This window comes from Coregonus clupeaformis, chromosome 16 (assembly GCF_020615455.1).
Source record: "Coregonus clupeaformis isolate EN_2021a chromosome 16, ASM2061545v1, whole genome shotgun sequence".
Lineage (NCBI taxonomy): Eukaryota > Metazoa > Chordata > Actinopteri > Salmoniformes > Salmonidae > Coregonus > Coregonus clupeaformis.
The window spans coordinates 3,514,244-3,536,291 of record NC_059207.1 but is presented as its reverse complement, the minus strand read 5'-3'; the positions used below and the strand labels follow the sequence as shown (position 1 = coordinate 3,536,291).

Here is a 22,048-nt window from a genome sequence, read left to right as displayed (position 1 = left end):
ACCTCAAACAGTCACACTCCAAACTCCACTATGGCCAAGACCAAAGAGCTGTCAAAGGACACCAGAAACAAAATTGTAGACCTGCACCAGGCTGGGAAGACTGAATCTGCAATAGGTAAGCAGCTTGGTTTGAAGAAATCAACTGTGGGAGCAATTATTAGGAAATGGAAGACATACAAGACCACTGATAATCTCCCTCGATCTGGGGCTCCATGCAAGATCTCACCCCGTGGGGTCAAAATGATCACAAGAACGATGAGCAAAAATCCCAGAACCACACTGGGGACCTAGTGAATGACCTGCAGAGAGCTGGGACCAAAGTAACAAAGCCTACCATCAGTAACACACTACGCCCCAGGGACTCAAATCCTGCAGTGCCAGACGTGTCCCCCTGCTTAAGCCAGTACATGTCCAGGCCCGTCTGAAGTTTGCTAGAGTGCATTTTGGATTATCCAGAAGAGGATTGGGAGAATGTCATATGGTCAGATGAAACCAAAATAGAACTTTTTGGTAAAAACTCAACTCGTCGTGTTTGGAGGACAAAGAATGCTGAGTTGCATCCAAAGAACACCATACCTACTGTGAAGCATGGGGGTGGAAACATCATGCTTTGGGGCTGTTTTTCTGCAAAGGGACCAGGCGACTGATCCGTGTACAGGAAAGAATGAATGGGGCCATGTATCGTGAGATTTTGAGTGAAAACCTCCTTCCATCAGCAAGGGCATTGAAGATGAAACGTGGCTGGGTCTTTCAGCATGACAATGATCCCAAACACACCGCCCGGCAACAGGTGGCTTCGTAAGAAGCATTTCAAGGTCCTGGAGTGGCCTAGCCAGTCTCCAGATCTCAACCTCATAGAAAATCTTTGGAGGGAGTTGAAAGTCCGTGTTGCCCAGCGACAGCCCCAAAACATCACTGCTCTAGAGGAGATCTGCATGGAGGAACAGTGTGTGAAAACCTTGTGAAGACTTACAGAAAACGTTTGACCTGTGTCATTGCCAACAAAGGGTATATAACAAAGTATTGAGAAACTTTTGTTATTGACCAAATACTTATTTTCCACCATAATTTGCAAATAAATTCATTAAAAATCCTACAATGTGATTTTCTTGAATTTAATTTTGTCTGTCATAGTTGACGTGTACCTATGTTGAAAATTACAGGCCTCTCTCATCTTTTTAAGTGGGAGAACTTGCACAATTGGTGGCTGACTAAATACTTTTCCCCCCCACTGTATACAGATTCCTCCACACACATCCTGGGTGAGACTCAACAATGCAACACTCAAACCATGCTTTGTGTTTGCAATTTCCACTAACAATGGAATGTAGAATAAGCTACTTCAGTCCTAGATTACACACTTTCTACCTCCCACTTTATTTTTTCTCTTTTTTTTTTTTACTTCTAGACAGCCTCCATAAAAACAGTGCAAACAATATGGGACATTCAACAATGTCATAATTCTACCTTCATTCCAAGACACCTTTAAACTTAGTGTATTTTCTTGAGTGTTAGTTATTTACTTACAATTGCAGTGTATTTGGTTCCATTTCTGATCAATCGTTTCTCGCCCCCCTCTCTGCCTGCCTCCACGCTTTATAGTCATAGTCAGAAATGCTTGTCCTCCAAGTGGGGAATATCAAGCAAGTAGCAATGTAAAGTAATGGCATTTTGACGTTTGTAAACAATTATTCAAATGACCTTCCGCTGTTAGAGCAGGTAATCCTAGGGAGAAAGCACTCGGACTAACACACCAGTTTGAGCAGGGGAAATTCAGCATGGAGAAAGTGGATGACATCTCTGGATGCGGAATTGCAAATGTCTGTGTAAGATGGTGTGTGGTGTTCCTCATGTTGCTCTGCTTTCTAGCTGCGCCACTCTTAAAGGAAGGAACATGTTTTCAGGGCATGGGAGGAGGGAAATGGAGGGAATGGATTTCCTGCCGCTGAGGGCTTGTGTCATCGATGTCACACTTAAGTTGTTTTCCTCCGAATGGAAAAAGTGTGGTTCAGGGGTAGGATATGCATAGGCTTAGTGTGCTAATTCTGGGCTGGGGAAAAAAACGGTGTTAATGCTGGGCTGGAACTAAACCCTGCACTAATAGCCGCACTCCAGGACCAGAGTTAGATGACCTTGTTCTGTGTTGTTGGCTGTTGGTTCTAACAGGTCTGGGAGAGCAGTTTCTTCCACCTCTACCACCACAAGCCCCAGCCAGGACCCAGGGCTGGCCTCTCTCTCCCCCCATTTGGAGCAGCCTAAGGTGGGGTCCACACAGAGGGAGTCCCCACCGGATGGAGGTATTTCTGCAGAAGGGGGAGGAGGATAAAGCGAGGACCCTGAAACAACAGGAGGAGGTTGTTCACGCACACACTAAGACAAATCATGGATGGAACATTTATATTTCAATTATCAAATCAAGTTAACATGGCACAGTTTATAGCCCGTCAACTCATTTTTCATCTACCTGTAGATAGGCCTGTAGGTTATTTCCTCTCTTCCCATTTCCAAAGGCTTTAGATTTGATCGACAGACTCATTTCCTCTTGCTTACTCTAGAGGTGAAGGTAATTGGCATGTGTTAGTTCTATATCCTGCTACACACAAAGTGAGACCAGAGTAAAAGATGACTCACAAGGTTTCGCTCCCATCAACTACTCTGATCTCACCTCATTCAATCCAGATGTGTTGGATTTCCGTGTGAAATACCGACCTTGATTAACGCATTGATAGATGTACAGTAGCATATCACTATAACCCACACATTATATACATTAAACGATACGTTATACACACTAACTGAGACCAGGATCCTACCACTCCATATTTGAAATGTCCAATATTTTCTCCTACATAAATGTACTGGGCTAAGAATATGTACTTTAGCACCCTTCGCTTCCTCTCTCTCTCTCCGTACCTCCTCACTCACTATTCCCTCTGGCGATAGATATATAGTTATGATGAACATGGCGTATTGAAGTGGCTGTTGAGTCTCCTGGCAGATAGGATGTATTATGGCTGGGAGTTTAGAGCCCCTAGCTGGAATAATGGCTTCTATAATTGCACTCTAGGGAAAGGTACAGCAGCCAGCCCTAAGATTGCACTCTTCCTCACCAGCCCTGAGGCGTACTACCACAAACCACTAAGCACAGTGCCAATTCTAACCACCCATCACTCTCTCTCTTTCTTTCCCTCTCTCCATCCCTCCTTCTGTTCATCCCTTCCTCATTTCATCTTTGCCTCCCTCTCCATCTCTCCTTACCTCCCTTTGGACCTCCATCGCTTTCTTTCCCTCCCTCCATTCTTCTTCTCTCCCTCCATTCTTCTTCTCTCCCTCCATTCTTCTTCTCTCCCCCCCTTCTTCCCTCCCAATTGTCTGCAGGTGTGCTTCAAAGAGGCCCTGCTGGACAGGGAGAGGCTGGAGGCCGAGCAGAGGCGGGGGGAGTGGGTAGAGCAGCAGGCCCAGTTTGAGGAGTTCTGTGTAGGGCTGCGGGAGGAGATGGAGAGGGGGATGAGGCTGGTGGTGGAGGAGGAGACATGAGGGAGGATATGGGCTGAGATACAGAGAGAGGCGGTGGAGGAGAGGCTAAAGCCCAGGTGGGACAGATCTAAACGTGTGTGTCCACAGCTTGTCCACCCCTCTCTGATTCCACTCTCCCTTCTCCCCTCCTCTCTCTCAATTCAGAGCTTTATTGGGATGGGAAACATATGTTTACATTGCCAAAGCAAGTGGAATAGATAATAAACAAAGGTGAAATAAACAGTCAGAAATGAACAGTATACATCACACTCACAAAAGTTTCAAAAGAATAGAGACATTTCAAATGTTATACTATTGGCTATGTACATTGTTGTAATAATGTGCAAATAGTTGAAGTACGACTTTTACTCTCGCGCCCTCTCTCGCTCATACTGTGTGCCACAACGGTATGAGAGAGAGGCAGAGAACGACCTACAGACTCTCCAGGTCAGACATAGCATGGAATTCTCTCAAATGCAAAGCAGGCAAGAGTGTCTATGCATGCACAGCACACACAGATGCTGAGCAATTTCTCCTCTTTTATCACGATCTCTCCATCTCTCTGCTCTGCATTCCTCTCCGTCCTGCATACCTGCCTATATGAATACTTCTCCATCATTCCGTATAGTCTAAGGGAGAGTATAGGGGAGAGTGGGTCATTTGAGCCAAAGGGATGAGTTGAGCCACCCTTGTTTCTAGGAAATCATTCACAAAATTAATAATTTGACCAAATATTTAGGAAGAGGTCATTTCATGGAGTCTATGAAGGGAGAAACCACATGGAAAAAGTGGTAAGCAAGTTATGTCCAAAAAACAGATTTTCACCAAGTCAAATGAATTTGTTTCATGATTCTTGTCTCTAAACCAAAGTACATAATTTTAGGATTGTTCTGTACATCAGTTGGGGTCTCTATGCTTCAGTATGAGTTACTAAACCTAGCATGAAAGTGCATCCTTGTAGCTGTGTGGGCTAATATAGTCAAAATGTTTGCCTTGGGGTAAGTTGTGCCAATGGCCATGGGATAAGTTGTGCCAATAGCCATGTGGTAATTTGATCCAATGGTTGAGCCAATGGCAAGTTGAGCAAATTTAAGTTTTTTCTTCCCAGGTGTAATGCAAGGAATTATCACTGTGATATGAGGTAACAACAGGGCCTGGCCTATGTTAAAAGTGCAAAAAATAAATACAAAGTGTTTGTTAGGTGATGCTTAAAATGATTAAAAGACAAAAAGCGATTGTGATTGGGTTCTGGAAATAAAAATTGACATGGTTTAAAAAGTTAGTGGTAATATTTCATTCAGTACAGAAATGTGTAGGCGGCTTAACTTACCCTGTCCTGCAGCTCAACTTACCCCATACCCAGGGAAAGTTGTGCGAAGAGACCACTTTTTTGGACAAGCTTTGTTTTCAAAACTGTAATGTTTACATTAATTCTGATTCTTTCCAGGGATACAGGGATATATGTTGAAATGTATGTAGATATCTTTGTTAGAAAGAATACTATATTTCCCTTGACGGGGTGATGCTGAATGTAAACTAGATGGTAATTGTACATGAAGTACAATTGATGGGACATGCTAAAAACTCTTTAAAAGTATATTTGTGGTAGTGAAGAACTACGTAGAATAGGTTTGTATGTAGACCTACTGATAGCTAGCTGTAGTTCTATCTAATAAATAAACTCTTTAGGCTAACCGTAATCACTGAAAATACAATTTCCTCAAGAAAATGTGGTGTGCTTGCTAGCTTGTTTTAAAGTATGTATGGTTTTGAAATAAGCTATAGTAGTGGTAGTGTCTGCAGTAGTAATGGTGGTGACTGATTATAGTTGAAAAAGTAGGTAGATGAAAAGGTTGGTTGATATGATAGCCTGAACATGTGAAAGTTGGTTTGGTGTCTCTAGCTTGAACGGTTCAAGAGTTACAATTGTTGTTGGTGGGTATTTTATGCTAATCTATGGACATTTAAGTCATTATAATTTATAGTGCAGAGCTAGACCAGAGCTAGTGTGAACCAGAGCTAACTAGCTTTGCCCACACTCTAAAAAGAAAAGGTTCCTGGAGTATCCTTTAGGGGTTCTTCAAATTGAAGCTGTTGGGGAACCCCTGTAAGTTATTTGAAGAACCCTTTTAATGGATCCTTGAAGAACCTTTTGGGGTTAATTTTTGAACTACCCCGTCCCCTATTATTATTATTATTATTAATAATAATAATAATAATAATAATAATACCTATAACAAAAACAACAATAACACAATATTTTAGTTCTCAGTGTTTATTTTAGTGGCAAAGCAGAATAAAAAAATTGAAATGAGGTAAACTCCCAGCAGAGCCCCAAGTCCAATGGATATATCCTCTGGCATGTTGATGTTAATGTGTTGATGTTCTCCATATCCATAGTCAGAATGATTTTGCAGTGCATGGTGATCGAACAGGTTCTGTTATATTCATCAGAGGTGTAGGGAGGGTGAAGTCTGTGAATCCAAAACATTTTAATTATACAGATAATTAACAAATCATGCACACGACAGTATTCATACCTTGGTTTTTGTGGTGAATGTGAATGAAAAAAATACTGTTTTGATAATGGTTTTCATACACATACCTTGTCCATAATGTAGAGGCCTATGGGATATTCATTGACGAGGTAAGGGAGGAGGATGGTAAATGTGATCTGCATAACATACCAATACCAATGTATATACCTTTGTATGCCTCCTCGTCTGTATACCTGCAGACACAGACACAAAAGTGAGCAGTTCAGTCATCTGCACCCAATACAGCTAGCCTTCAACATATTCTTATAGCCAACATATTCTTACCTCTTTGTTGATTGATATCCATTGAATTGTGTCCATTTTCTGTTTTAGAAAGATTTGCACAAATATGAAAAGATAGATGGTATCATCATAAAACAATATACATTTAGATCATACAAGGGACAAACCTTACCTTCAATTGAGGAGATCTTAACATTTTTCAGTTAAGTGCCTGCACCTGCTGCCCTTTCAAATCCAAATGTTTCAGTTGGGCAATTAGATTCATGCAAGAACCCCCACCAACTAAGGAGGTTCCTCGATGAACCCCACCTGAACATTTTGGGGGCCATTTTCAGTGCCAAGAACCCTAAGGTTCTTCAAAGAACTTTGAGGATCTTAGAAGAACCCTTGTCGAACCCCTAATTTTTAGAGTCCGGACCAGAGCTAGACGAGAGCAGTAGTTGTGGTCAGTAGTTATGTGGTCAGTAGTTGGAGGTTCTTTGGGCCCTACAGAATGGACATGGTCAGTAGTTGTGGTCAGTACTACTTTTGGTTAGTAGTTTTGGTAAGTATTTGTGTGGTTCAGTAGTTGTGGTCAGTAGTTGTGTGGTTGTGGTCAGTAGTTTTTGTAAGTATGTGTGTGGTTCGGTAGTTGTGGTCAGTAGTTGTGTAACCTAACGTAGCAAGCGTAAAATAAACGCCTGAAATTAGATCCCCTACATAGTGATCTTGACGAGAAGAAACAAAACTGTTTGGGGAGGTTCTCTACTACACTGTTCAACCAATCCAGTAAATGTGGTGTAGGAGTTAAGATGGAGTGTCGCCTTGTTAACGTCCAAAAGTGGAAGTTGCATCCCAGGCTCTCTTTCCATTTGGTCAGTGCTATCTGGGATCCTTGGGACATCCCTACCCTAACCCTTATGCTAACCTTAACCATAACCCTTACCTAACCTTAACCGTGATAAATGGCAACTTCAATGGGGTATGGGCATCCCAAGGATCCCGGATAGCATAGACCCTTTTGCATTTCCCCTGAAAACCAGAACATCCAGTTGTTGGGGACTCGGCAGAGGCTAGTAGTTGTGTGGTTGTGGTCAGAAGTTGTGGTCAGTGTCTAAACTGAAGTTGTTGTGTGTGAAAACTGAAATATGTGCGATGAGAAGTGATCGGGTGAAATTATTGAAGCAAGTGAATGGAGAAGGCTTCGCTCTATCCAATCAGAGCAGCAGGATCAACGTTCAGCCCGCTCTTCTCTTTACAGATAGGAAAACTAGCCAGTTGAGTTTAGAGCAAGGGGCACGATCCTGAGAATGAGAAGACTGTTGCCTTGGCTGCCTCCTTGTTCTAAATTAAATCACCCTCTTCACCCTCCTCATTATTTTTGCCTGCGCTGCCACATGTGCTTCTCTGCATGTGTGAGTATCCATAGCAACGGCTCCATTTAGGCTGCATGATGAGACATAAGAGAGCTGTTAGCTGACGTTAGCTACAGTGACTTCAGAAAGTTTTCACACCACTTGACTTTTTCCACAGCCACCACTATGCTTGAACATATGGAGATTGGTACTCAGTAATGTGTTGTATTGGATTTGCCCAAAACATAACACTTTTTATTCAGGACAAAAAGTGAATTGCTTTGCCACATTTTGCAGTATTACTTAAGTGCCTTGTTGCATGTTTGGAATATTTTTACTCTGTCATTTAGGTTAGTATTGTGGAGTAACTATAATGTTGTTGATCCATCCTCAGTTTTCTCCTATCACTGGCATTAAACTGTTTTAAAGTCACCATTGGCCTCATGGTGAAATCCCTGAGAGGTTTCCTTCCTCTCCGGCAACTGAGTTAGGAAGAATGCCTGTAACTTTGTAGTGACTGGTTGTGTTGATACACCATCCATAGTGTAATTAATAACTTCACCATGCTCAAAGGGATATTCAATGTCTGCTTTTTTATTTTTACCCATCCACCAATAGGTGCCCTTCTTTGAGAGGCTTTGGAAAGACTCCCTGGTCTTTGTGGTTGAAAGTCACTGCTCAACTGAGGGACCTTACAGATAATTGTATGTGTAAGGTACAGAGATTAGGTAGTCATTCAAAAATCATGTTAAAAACACTATTGCAACTTATTATGTGACTTGTTAAGCACATTTTTACTCCTGAAATAAAATTACAATAATATGTTAAACACATCCACACAGAACATCCAGCTGGTGATGGTGATAACTGAGTAGAACAATCCTTCTACACCAGACTGACACTTATTTAGGCTTGCCATAAAAAAGGAACGAACATTATCCAACACTCGCTCACCTGCTGCCCGATATGGATCCTTTCCCAGATATTGAAAGCCGTTCAGCACGAATTAGAATAATAATCATCAGATATGTCATGATCAATTTCTTCCCCGTCATCTGAGTCGTTTTTTATTCAGATCTTGTAGCAACGCTGATGCAGCATGTGCATCCATTCGTCTTGGTCTTGCCATTGTAAATGATGCATGCTCTCACTGTGTAGCCTCCTCCAAGTAGGCCTAGAGTACACAAATAGAACTGCTTGGATTCAGGTGGACTGATATAGGGTACACCATTTTGAAATTAGAATAGATGAATACAATAGAATGGCCCGCCCTGTTCTTCATTCACAATTGGTGATTTACATAATTATGCATCGTTCACTTCCTCTCACTCAACTCACCCATTCACCCCCTTTCTCCCCATCATACCATACTTCATTTATGTCATCTGTTGTACACTATATATACAAAAGTATGTGGACACCCCTTCAAATGAGTGGATTCGGCTATTTCAGCCACACCCGTTGCTGACATGTGTATAAAATCGAGCACACAGCCATGCAATCTCCATAGACAAATATTGGCTGTAGAATGGCCTTACTGAAGAGCTCAGTGACTTTCAACGTGGCACCGTAATAGGATGCCACCTTTCCAACAAGTCAGTTTGTCAAATTTCTACCCTGCTAGAGCTGCCCCAGTCAACTGTAAGTGCTGTTATTGTGAAGTAGAAACGTCTAGGAGCAACAACGGCTCAGCCGTGAAGTGGTAGGCCACACAAGCTCACAGAACGGGACCACTGAGTGCTGAAGCGCGTAAAAATTGTATGTCCTCGGTTGCAACACTCACTACTGAGTTCCAAACTGCCTATGGAAGCAAAGTCAGCACAATAATTGTTCCATCGGGAGCTTAATGAAATGGGTTTCCATGGCGAAGCAACCGCACACAAGCCTAAGATCACCATGCACAATGCCAAGCGTCGGCTGGAGTGGTGTAAAGCTCGCCGCCATTGGACTCTGGAGCAGTGGAAACGCGTTCTCTGGAGTGATGAATCACGCTTCACCATCTGGCAGTCTGACGGACGAATCTGGGTTTGGCGGATGCCAGGAGAACACATTGGTGAAGGAGAAATAATGGTCTGGGGCTGTTATTCATGGTTCGTGCTAGGCCCCTTAGTTCCAGTGAAGGGAAATATTAACGCTACAGCATACAATGACATTCTAGACGATTCTGTGATTCCAACTTTGTGGCAACAGTTTGGGAAGGCCCTTTCCTGTTTCAGCATGACAATGCCCCTGTGCACAAAGCAAGGTTCATACAGAAATGGTTTGTCGAAATCGGTGTGGAAGAACTTGACTGGCCTGCACAGAGCCCTGACCTCAACCCCATTGAACACCTTTGGGATGAATTGGAACGCTGACTGCGAGCCAGGCCTAATCGCCCAACATCAGTGCCCAACCTCACTAATGCTCTTATGGCTGAATGGAAGCAAGTCCCTGTAGCAATGTTCCAACATCTAGTGGAAAGCCTTCCCAGAAGAGTGGAGGCTGTTATAGCAGCAAAGGGGAGACCAACTCCATGTTAATGCCCATAATTTTGGAATGAGATGTTCGACGAGCAGGTGTCCACATACATTTGGTCATGTAGTGAAGTTTAGGTGTAGGTTGGACAGGCCAGCTGGGCGGTCAATTGTTGTTTTACAGTCTGAAAACACACCATCTTATTTTAGTATTTACATTCTATGCAATTCTGGATCAATCAATACATTTTCTGACTGATTACAATTTGCATTTGGTGTCCTGAGGTTTCTTATGACCTATTTTAACACAAATGCATTCATTTAGCAATAATTATTTATTGTGGAATATTTATACAATTGAAATACATTCATGGCCATTCTAGTAGTTATGGAAATCCAGGCTCTTAGTGTTAGACTTACCCAGAAAGACACAGCTGTAAACGCTGCCAATGGTGATTCTAACATGTATTGACTCAGGAGTGTGAATATTTATGTAAATTTGATATTTCTGTATTTTATTTTCAATACATTTGCACAAATTTCTAAAAACACGTTTTCACTTAATCCTAAAGATGTAACTTTTGATTGGTATGAGATATTTCTGTTCTGACCAAGATGTCATACCCTCTGAAGTGCTGGGAATGTGGTAAGAATTTCAGTTTGGGGAAAATATGTTAATGCAGTTCTAAAACAGCTGTATCGTTAGATCTGTAAGATATATTTTTGTTCCTATTACAGACTTGAACAGCAGTGAAGTAGACGAAGTTGTCATACCCATCTAACTTTTTGTCTAACTTGTTGGGAAAGTGGTCAAAACTTTAGTTGTTTATAAAAAGTTAGAGAAAATGTTGTTGATGCGCTTACTAAAACAGCTGTACCGTTTGATTGGTACCAGATAATTCTGTTCCGATTTCAGATTTGAATAGCAGGAAGTAGACCAAGATGTTATACCCTCTAGGTTTTTGCCTAAGTTGTTGGCAAAGTGGTCAAAGTAGCTGATTTGTATCAAAAGTTGCCTTGTTGCATTTACAGTGAATGGAATGTTGGAAGTCATGATGTCACAATGGGACCCTTATAATGTTAAAGAAATCCCATTAAAGTGGATGAGGTTTTTTAAGAAAGACAGAAAAATATATAACTTAAGTATAAAATATATCAAAAAGTTGTATGTAACCATACTGGTCCTGATCAGTCTACACATTTTAAAGTTTGAACAGCGTTTTTAGCTTAAACGGTGTAAGAGGAGTAGAATAAAAAGTCAGAAGTATGATGAAGATTTAAAGTCTGGACTTTTGGTTCGCAAGTCCCATCTAAAAATGGCTCAACTTACCCCACTCTCCCCTACTATACCCTTGCTCTCCCTCTCCTCACACATACATTGTGTGTTTCTCATGCCGTGTGTGTGTGGGCGTGTGTGTGTGTGTGTGTGTGGGCGCGCGCGCTCATGCCCTTGTATGTCATGTCTGCGTCATGTTTTTGGCAATGTCTGTCTCTCTCTCTCTCTCTCGCTCACTCTCTCTCTCTCTCACTCTCTCTCTCTGTGTCTGTCTCTGTGCACTCCCTCTCATGTTTTTTGGCTGTGTCTCCCTGCCTCTGTGTGGGGTGTTAGGCAGTGGCAGCTGGAGCAGGGTCTGGCCAGAGTCACAGGGGAGAGGATGCAGTACGAGACAGAGTTTAAGGTCAGCACGCTTAATGAGGTCATGAATAAATGAACACCACTAAACTACTGCACACACACATTCATAACAGGCCCACGTGAGCTAGCTGCAGCCCCTTCCTCTCTCTCTCCTCTCTCTCCATCCATAATAGGCACATGTGAGCTGCAGCCTTCCTCCCCTCCCCTCCCTCCCTCTCCCATCCCTCTCTCCGAGACAGAGCATAAGGCTCAACTTTCTGTTTCTTTCCCCTTCATTTATGTCCATCATATGTCCACTTCCACTATATTCATTTTAGGTTCTATTTGTGAATCTCAAGCTATCCGTCTTTCCCCAGTTTCTCTCAGTCTGAAATTATAACAGTGCAGATTTTAACAGCTACAGTCTGTCTTCTTCCCTATCTCTCTTTCTCTTTCTTTCTTCTCTCTTTCCCTATCTATCCCCCTCTCTCTGTGTCTCTCTGTCTCTCTCTCTGAGGTTACAGTGTAGCTACAGACAGTTTGTGGATCTGACCGAGTCCTCCCTCCACTCTAACTACCTGTTGAAGCTCTGTCACCTGGGCCAAGAGCCTGGATACACATACGTGGGCATTCAGACTGATGACGTCATCAACATGTGACACCTCACCTGATGACCTCACAGATGCACAGACACCTCCCTGCTGCTCAGGGTACAGGTACTGAAATGCACAGATCTAGGATCAGCTCATTCTTCCCGACCTTGAGGAGGTAAAACGTAACACTGATCTTAGATCAGTACATATGAACTTCCTCTTTCTCCTTAGGCCTACCATTTGAGCTCAGAGATGCCTCTCTGCTCTGTCATCATCGGTAATGTGTCCATATAGGGAATGAAAATCATGTCACTGTATTCAGCAATAAACCTAATTTATAAATGTAATATGTTGTCTTATTTTATTATCTTAGTTTCATCTGCACTGAAAATATATTGCGAAATTATTTCAGAACCAGGACATCAAGGTTACATTTTTAAGATATCAAAACATGTTGTAATTACACAGTAAAGACATTCAGATGATACCTTGCACTTCCATGGCTAACCACAGGGTGGCAGTGCAGGCAATGTTTTGGTCCCTACTTGACAGTTAGATGGCATTTGGCCCCGTCTGTTCTCTTGGCGAGCGCGGCTCCACTGTAAACAATAGTGTGTGGCCACCGAGGTGCCTGTCGTCCGCAATGTTCTGCACATCGTCAAATCAAACGGCTCTTTAAACTGTTGGTATTGGAAGTTATTGCTTAGACTATACTTCCCCAACAATGTCAAAGTACAGAGAGAAAAATCTGGTTGGGCGTCTGGGTAATGGCCAGGGCTATAGGCCTTGGGATGTGTGGCAGAATTAGAATGACATTCACCTAACATAATGTCTGTCTTTATACACGTTTCAGCATTGTCAAATAACCGTTATTATACGGTAGTAATGAGAGAGTAGAGACCTATCATTTTCTTTCATAAAATCACAAATAGGCGGACTACCACGTTAGTGAACATGAAGAAATACACACTGGGGGCGCTCGAGCCCTTTCACAAACTCTCTTTCCAAGAAATCGCAGCATTTGTCGTGCATGATAGTGTGAGTGAGCGACTGTTTGTTGGAGTCTGGGAAAGGGTAGGTCGCTTTGCGTGTTTGAAAAGGGCAGAAAAGACCGATAGACTATTTGCACATCATTATAACACTGTACATAGCCAAAAGACCGATAGAGACTATTTGCACATCATTATAACACTGTACATAGGCATAATATGACATTTGAAATGTGTATATTCATTTGAAACTTGTGAGTGTAATGTTCACGGTTCATTTTTGATTGATTATTTCACATTTGTTTATTATTTATTTAACTTGCTTTGGCAATGTAAACATATGTTTTCCATGCCAATAAAGCCCTTGAATTGAATTGAATTGACTGGAACCTGAGTTTACCCCACAGCTAGAGTAGGAGGGTTATATGTAAATTGAGGGAGGGCTAAAACCGACTCGATACCGCCCAGAATAATCAAACTGAAAGAGAATTACAATCCGTTAGTGCGCCTGCCTGCTAGTCGGAAGATGGGGATTTTTTTCATTCAAACATACACCTCTCCTTTTCCCTCCCCCTTTCCCAAACAAGCAGTCAGTCTGTCAATGTGCTCCGAGCGTTAGGCAAGTCAAACGAGTGGGATTTTGAACTAGTGAGACGGGGGACATATCGAATGGAAACCATTGCCGGAGAAAGGAAACTATCCAGATTCCAAATGACTCGCCACACCAGACAGGAGAGTCTATAACATATGAGTTACAGTTCTATTTATTATTCCAAGTTTTCCTTTGCTCTTGTTCGTCTAGTAAGGACTGAAGTTGAATAGGCTGGAGATGTTCTAGCCTTCAGTTCTCTTTCTAGTCCAGTGTTTTAATTTGTTCAGTGATAAATTGACTGCTGGATTTGTCAACACCACCTGAGTTCGTTTGTTTGAATTGCCAGGCTCATTTACAAATCGTTTGGGAAAGAATCTTGATTTACTCACTGGAAGAGAAGAGAAAGGACATGCAGTGGGGACTAAACCGTGCAATGACAAATCCACCGACCAGCGAGCATCAACACGTACTGATGGAGCTCCTGTTCTAAACTGGAGAAAAGCCTCTTCTATTTTTAAACACACCATTTGCGCTTATGTCTCGAATCTTTTGAAACGGCAATTTCTTTCTCAGAGACAAAACTGTAAAGAAAATAAGTAGTAGAAAGGAATGGGAGAGAAACCGAAGAGAATCGGCGCAGAGAACAAGGGAACATTGTCTGGCAAAACACAATTATAGGGAACACCAACACGCAACAGAAAATAGCTCTCCTGGAGCGCCTATCAAATCCGGATAGAAATCGATTCTACGGGTGTTCTTTTTGTGGAAGAACGGGAGTTGTGCTCAAGCCATTGAACATCGCCTGCACGCAGCCTATATGGTCGGCCAACGGTCACAGATAGAGCAACTTTCTCTGCCATAGTTCAGTGTCAATTACTACGTTGTGTGCTCTATTTTCGGTGTATATCCATGCGGTTGCCCAAGGCACGATATCTCCTCTTCGCGCATTGAGTGACTCACCTATAGCTTACACGGCTATAGCCTAGTCTTTGTTTGGAAAGCCCCCAGTCTCCAACCTCATAGAAAATATACCATTAATTTTTTTAATGGGGTTAAATAATAGGGGTTGTGGAGTTGCAATGGCGTGTCGGAGAAGTGGGAGTAGACTGGGATTTGTGCTGATATTCTTACTGGATTTACTGGGAACGGCAGTGAGCAACATGGAGCCTATCTTCTGGAATTCCTTGAACAAAAGGTATGTCAGAAGTAAAGTTGTGCAGCCTATGTGATGTTTACTTTGCAGTCGTTTGTAAACGATAATTATAGGCCTATCTTTATTATGTGGAGATTTAAAGTTCTCAATGAAGTTTGGAGACGAGGGTGTGTAATAACGACTTCAGCTCTCTCTCTATGGTCGAGTTATCCAAGGCTAAATATGTTGTGGGCTTTTATGTGGCCCAGACTCATAAATGCACGTTTGTGTTGAGTGTGTGTGTGTTGAGGGATTTTATGACATTTTGAAGAATGTTTTCCTTTCGATGCATATCGAATGGCCTGCATTTTTCTAATTCCAAAATGTGTTTCTCCCATATAGCCAATCAATTGCAATCACCCATTGAAATTAATATTGTTGCAAAGTGACAATTCTCATCTAGTTGTTTTTGGTTGTTACGTTGTAATTAATATAGATAGGCCTACATTCTTTGTTACATTAGGCTATTGTCATCCAGACCATTTATGGGTAGGGTTGAGTTGAACCTATAGGCAATAGCAGGGCTGTTACATTTATTATCATTTTTTTGTTGGAAATAAAATACTAAAAACACCAGGAAATCAGATCCAAGTGATTTTAATTTTTGACATCTGTTCCCAAGTATTCCCACGTATTATAGAAAGACACGTGATGTATGCAAATGTAAGCATGGTTTGAAAATGTTATGTTTTAGTCAAATATTATATCTGTTTGGGGTTCTTGCTGTCAATTTATAATTATGTTCCAGCCCCCCTACTATCCCCTCAAGAAAAAATCGGCCCGTGGCTGAATCTAGTTCAGGCATGGGCAACTTTGATTGGGGTGAAGGCCACAACAAATCTGAACTCATCATGAGGGGGGCGCAGTTGCTGGCAGTCTGCATACCCACCATATGTGCAGTTTTAAGAGTTAATTTTGTGCAATTGTACACATTTTGCCATGGGGTGTAAAGAAAATGTTGCAGTTTTAAAGCAAGTTTGCTGCAATTCTACATATTATGCCATGGGGTGGAGAGAAGATTTAGCAATTATATAACTAATTTCATGCAGTTCTACTCATTTTGCCATGGGGCGGAGAGGAAAATGAATTGTTTTTAATACGATATCTGAGTGAGACTGATTAACTAAATTAATGAATAATAAAACAATATTAATCTTAGTAGCCTAGTCTAGACACTGTGTAACTTTGTAGGCCAAGTTGGCATTGATGCAAGACTGCCTCCCTCTGGAGGAAGGAAAGGCCGTTGTAGGTGAGAAATGTCATTTAAAACACCTCCCATTGTCCACTCTGCCTAACGACTGAGACCACCTTTCCTCCATTACCTCACACCTCCACCAATTTCCATGCGTCTGAATTGACACCTGGTGGCGATGGTGTTTGTGGTAAGGAGCCTACTCAAAACCTTGAGACTCCATAGCTGGTCTGGAACGGAATGTAGGTTATGTGCAGCTATTAGGCCAGGCTACAGATGCCAAGGGCTAATTTAAGACGAATAGGTTTTTAATGCATCCATGTGGTCGTCGGCTACTCCGGGGCCTGTCTTCCTTCGACAGATGCTGCAACAAGGGGATCTAATTCTGCGCGGCTCTGCCATTGTAGCTCTTGGCAAAAGCCTCTAATGAGGGATGCATCCCAAATGGCACCCTATTCCCTTTGTATAGGGAATAGGGTGCAATTTGAGACGCACCAGGTCTTTGTCAGTGGTGGGCGTAGTAATCTGATGGGTGCCTCTGCCTTGGACACGGGAGGGTAGTTTTCACTGTAAAGAGTGTAGGCTGTGGTAGCTATGGGAGTACTTTGTGAGTGGGCCTAATGCTCTGTTGATAGGATATCGTGTGATCTGATTCTAATTTAATAGACTTGCCACTTTACTTTTTAGTTCTTTTTGTGAGGTAAGTAGGCCTATGGCTTGGCCTAGAGCTAATGGGTAACCGTGGTGACTTTCACACTAGCTACTTCACACTAGCTACTGTTTCACACTTTCAGATTTTTCCCAGTGCTCACTCAGGTCATGGAAAGAGACAATCATAGGTGAAGTAGACCCAAAGTTTTACTTTATCGCACAAAATAATTGCTTAGTAATTTTCCTCAGTTAAATCATGGAAGGCATGTTCTTATATGGTTGAAACAATGTGATTTAAGAAAATTGTCATCCCCCCACACACATATACACACACACTATATTTATTGTATTCTGTCAAAATGATCACACCCTGGTATCTAAAGCCAGGACAAAACAATACATTCATGCTGGAGTGCATGCAAGGTTCACGTTTTGGGTTTGTAGCAAATGTACTGGCGACTGTGGTGAGTAGTTAACCTTGAGACCATTCCTAATTTCACTGCTTTGAAGTTTAGGGTGTTCACCTGCACATTCTCCACCTCCCCTTCTGCCCTTCTCTCCTCTCTCCCTCTCCACTTGTCAGTGTCTTCGTCAAGTTAAATTTTTCTGTTGCTTCATGGACTGTATCGCTGCATCACTCTCTCCCTCTCCCATCGTACCTTGTATCACTCTCATTCTCTCTCATTTTCTACCTCTCTTTTTCTCTCTCTAATAGCTCAGACACACCGATAGGATTGTCAAACGTTTGCCTGCTGACAGTACTTAGCACATCTGAACAGTGTCGGCAGTCAATCTCTTTTTTTTGTGTTCACACAGCAAAGACCTTGAAGTCGTGAGCTACTCAGCCTTGTTAAAATACTCCAAACCAGAAGGTGGCAGTAGCGTTGTTTGGGCAATACATGTCCTTGTGTGTTGCTTAGTTTATGGCAGGGGTTGTAACCATAATTATTTTCCAATCGTTTCATTCTGAGCAGAACCATTATTATTTTCTTTCCGTTCCACTGTTCCGACCAGCAAAATAAAGTTCTGAAGCGGTTCCAACCCCCAAAAAAGTAAGGGTTTATCGTTCCTTTTGAAACCTCTGAAATAATTATTTTTTTACATTTAGCTCGACATGAAATTACCGCACCAATCAGTGCAGATAGAGAAGCTTGCTATGGCGTGGGCAAGCTATAGTCATTTACATGCATTGGACAGACAAGTGTAGGGCGTGAGATGCGACTGAAATTTTGCTGGTGGGGAGAGAGCGAGAGAGGGTGGAGGAGGTAGAGGAGACTGGGCAGGTTGCCTACACGCCCGTGCACACACTGGAAAAGATTTTCAGCTGGCAGTAGTGCTGAGTGATTAACCAAAATGTTTGTTATTTTTTAAACAACTAATTGACCAACGTCGGTTCAATTATTAGAATTCCATTTAGTTAAAAGAAAATCTGTGAGCTCAATGTGCACATTGCACAGTTCTCTAGAGATAAATCGGATCAAGCCCGAACTGTGTGACGTAGTTGTAGTTTCCAACAGGCCAATATTCTACGTAGTTTAGCACAGAAAATGTGGTAATTAACTACAATGACCATAATCCTGTCAGACGGCATAAGCAGCAGCTCTATAGAGATGATGACTTGGAATGAAATAATAAAGTCATCAAATAAAACAAATGTAATATGCACAACTTAAATATTTGTAAAGTAATGTGAATACATTTTACATATTCAGCAGACGCTCTTATCCAGAGCGACTTACAGTAGTGAGTGCATACATTTTCATACTGGTCCCCCGTGGGAATCGAACCCACAACCCTGGTGTTGCAAGCGCCATGCTCTTCCAACTGAGCCACACGGGCCTCTGATGTTTAAATGATGGTTAAGTGATAAGCAGTAATGGGCAGTTACTAGCATCATGGGACTTTTATTAATTATTTTATTCTGTGTTGTTACAGCATTCAACCCAATGTTCGCTAATTAGCTAGAGAATGCCAAGAGTGTGCGAAGCTGTCATCAAGGCAAAGGGTGGCTATTTGAAGAATCTCAAATATAAAATATATTTTGATTTGTTTAACACTTTTTTGGTTACTACATGATTCCATATGTGTTATTTCATAGTTTTGATGTCTTCACTGTTATTCTACAATGTAAAAAATAGTACAAATAAAGAAAAACCCTTGAATGAGTAGGTGTGTCCAAACTTTTGACTGGTAGTGTATATATTTTTTAGGAACAGTCGGGGTCTCAACTTACTGTTGAGAGTTAGAATAGTTGAAAACACAAGGTGCAATTTCGAAACTTCGTTGTGCATCAGCAGTTTTCCTCTTGTTAGATGTCACTCACTGACAGTTACAAAATTAGCCCATGTCAGTTAATAGTTTTTAGATTGGTACAATTAGTCTAGTTAGTCTAGCCAGCTATAAAAAAAAAATCAATCTAAGCAAGCCTAAATATCTTATATTGAGTGATAATTCACTTAAAATTAGTTTTTTTCCTCTTACCAAGCTAAATTATCTAATGTCATTGGCAGATCATTTTGCTTATTTTAACATAAAAATGCTTAATACAAGTCATTTCTTATTGCAATATATTTTTCAATATATTTGATCTTAACCCCCCCCCCCCTTACCGGCCCTCACTAAAACGCAGACCTTGGTTACAGCCCTGTTCATGTCATTTTCCATCGACCCTCTCGCTCTCTCTATCAGTTCTCTCAGAGCCAAGTGACCAGACGTGGCAAATTAAAAACGTGTCCCATTCAGACGCTAATTATACAGCTACACAGCAGGGGTCACTCTGTGACTAAAGGTAGGTTTTAGAGAAAGTGTGGGGGGGTAGAGAGGAGAGGGAGGTAGGGCTGGATTGATTTAAAGGGGTGGAATGGCTGGAACATAAGGAAAGGAATGTGAAAAAAGGAGGAAGGGAGAGAGTGAGGGAAGGGGAAGAGGGGTTGGATAAATGAAACATAGGGAAAGGTCGGTGTGTGAGAGAAAAGTAAGGTGTGAGAGAAAGTGAAGGAGAGAGGAGGATGAAGTCTGGGAGGAGTAAGGGTGGAATCGATATGAGTTAAGACAAGTGCCAATACACGTTATACTTAAAGGAACAGGAATTGAACCAGAACGTTCACCTTGGGAGAATCTCCCCGAGACATACAATTTTCTAACATCTAGTGGAAAGCCTTCCCAGAAGAGTGGAGGCTTTTATAGCATCCAAAGGGGGACCAACTCCATATTAATGCCCATGATTTTGGAATGAGATGTTCAATGAGAAGCTGTCCACATACTTTTGTTCATGTAGTGTATGTTGTACAGTATTTGCACATTATTAGGGCTTCAAGTAGCGAAGGTGGTGAAATCTTATTGTGTTTATTCTGGTTCATTATTATGATTCTTATTATAAAGGGCCTCCCGAGTGTCACAGCGGTCTAAGGGCGACACTACAGATCCGGGTTCGATACCGGGCTGTGTCGCAGCCGACCGCTACCGGGAGAACCATGAAGCGCCGCACAATTGGCCCAGCGTCGTCCGGGTTAGGGGAGGGTTTGGCCGGCCGGGATGTGCTTGTCCCATCGCGCTCTAGCAACTCCTGTGGCGGGCCGGGCGCATGCACGCTGACACGGTCGCCAGGTGTACAGTGTTTCCTCTGACACATTGGTGCGGCTGGCTTCCGGGTTAAGTGAGCACTGTGTCAAGAAGCAGTGCGGCTTGGCGGGGTCGTGTTTCGGAGGACGCATGGCTCTCGACCTTCGTCTCTCCCGAGTCTGTACGGGATTTGCAGCGATGGGACAAGACTGGAACTACAAATTGGATATCACGAAATTAGGGAGAAAAATGACAAACTAAATTAAATTATTCTTATTATACCGGTTCTTCTAGCGAGGAAAATTTAAGATGCAAATTCCTGTGAGATGGTATGGCCGAGGAGGGTGCAACTTGACATGATATTAAAGGCTCAGAGTCCACACCTTCTTATGCAATGCCATGCCAATTGGCCACAGTGGCTCTATAACAGGTGATTGAAATAGCAAACTTTGAAAGGTCTTGCCCCATATGACCTAGTCCTAGAGTCCTGAAATTCATTGCATAGGACCCTCCTCTCACAAGGAACGAATTTGCCTCAAGGACCCTTAAGGTCCACCATGATGGATTTTCTGCGTTTTAGAATTTTGTGAAAAACACTTAAATTACATCTCTTCCGGAACCACTGGGCCGATCTGGATAAACCTTGACATATGGCATCTATGGACCAAGGTCTCTAAACGCAATATTTTCCACACTAATACAGTGTGTCAAACAACATACCAACTTACCAATAAACATTGTGGACGTGGTCTGGCACATTAATGCATATAAATCAGACACAGATATTCACGTTGTAACCAAACTTGGTACACATGTTTCAAACACTCTCGCAACATATGTGCGCATATTCAGATCGACCACATGGCGGCGCTATAACAGGCACATGTTTATATCTCTTGATCTGTTTGACTCAGAGTCAAATATATATGAGTCATAAGGTTCGCCATGATGGATATTCTGCCATTTAGAATTTTGTGACAAACACTTAAATTACATCTCATCCGGAACCACTGGGCTGATCTGAATGAACCTTGATATATGGCATCTATGGACCAAGGTCTCTCAATGCAATATTTCCCAGAGTAGTATGTCAAACAACATGGCCACTACTGACCAATAAACATTCATGTGGTAGCTTAGTGGGTAAGAGCGTTGTGCCAGTAACCGAAAGGTCGCTGGTTCTAATCCCCGAGCCGACTAGGTGAAAAATCTGTCGATGTGCCCTTAAGCAAGGCACTTAACCCTAATTGCTCCTGTAAGTAAGTCGCTCTGGATAAGAGCGTCTGCTAAATGACTAAAATGTAAATGTAAATGTGGGCATGGTCTGGCACATTAATGCATATAAATCAGACACAAATATTTGTATTGTAACCAAACTTGGCACACATGTTCCAAACACTGTCAATACTCAATATATGCAAGCATATTCAGATCGACCACACGGTGGTGCTATAACGGTCACATGTTTATATCTTTTGATCTGTTTCACTCCGAGTGATGAAATTTGGCACACATGATAAGGGATATGAGTCTAGCTAATCCGTACAGTATGGTTCAGTTTGGCCACATGGGGGCGCTGT

At 42.1% G+C, this 22,048-nt stretch overlaps 1 protein-coding gene across 1 annotated transcript in view; it reads left to right on the top strand.

Moving 5' to 3' along the window:
* The first annotated feature begins 13,778 nt into the window (after positions 1 to 13,778).
* efnb3b (ephrin-B3b) overlaps positions 13,779 to 22,048 on the top strand; it is a 93,048-nt gene continuing 84,778 nt past the window's right edge. Inside the window, exon 1 of the mRNA XM_045225854.1 lies at positions 13,779 to 15,067. Coding sequence (XP_045081789.1) covers positions 14,919 to 15,067 — 149 coding nt within the window. The 5' untranslated portion in view covers positions 13,779 to 14,918. The remainder of the gene's footprint in view (positions 15,068 to 22,048) is intronic.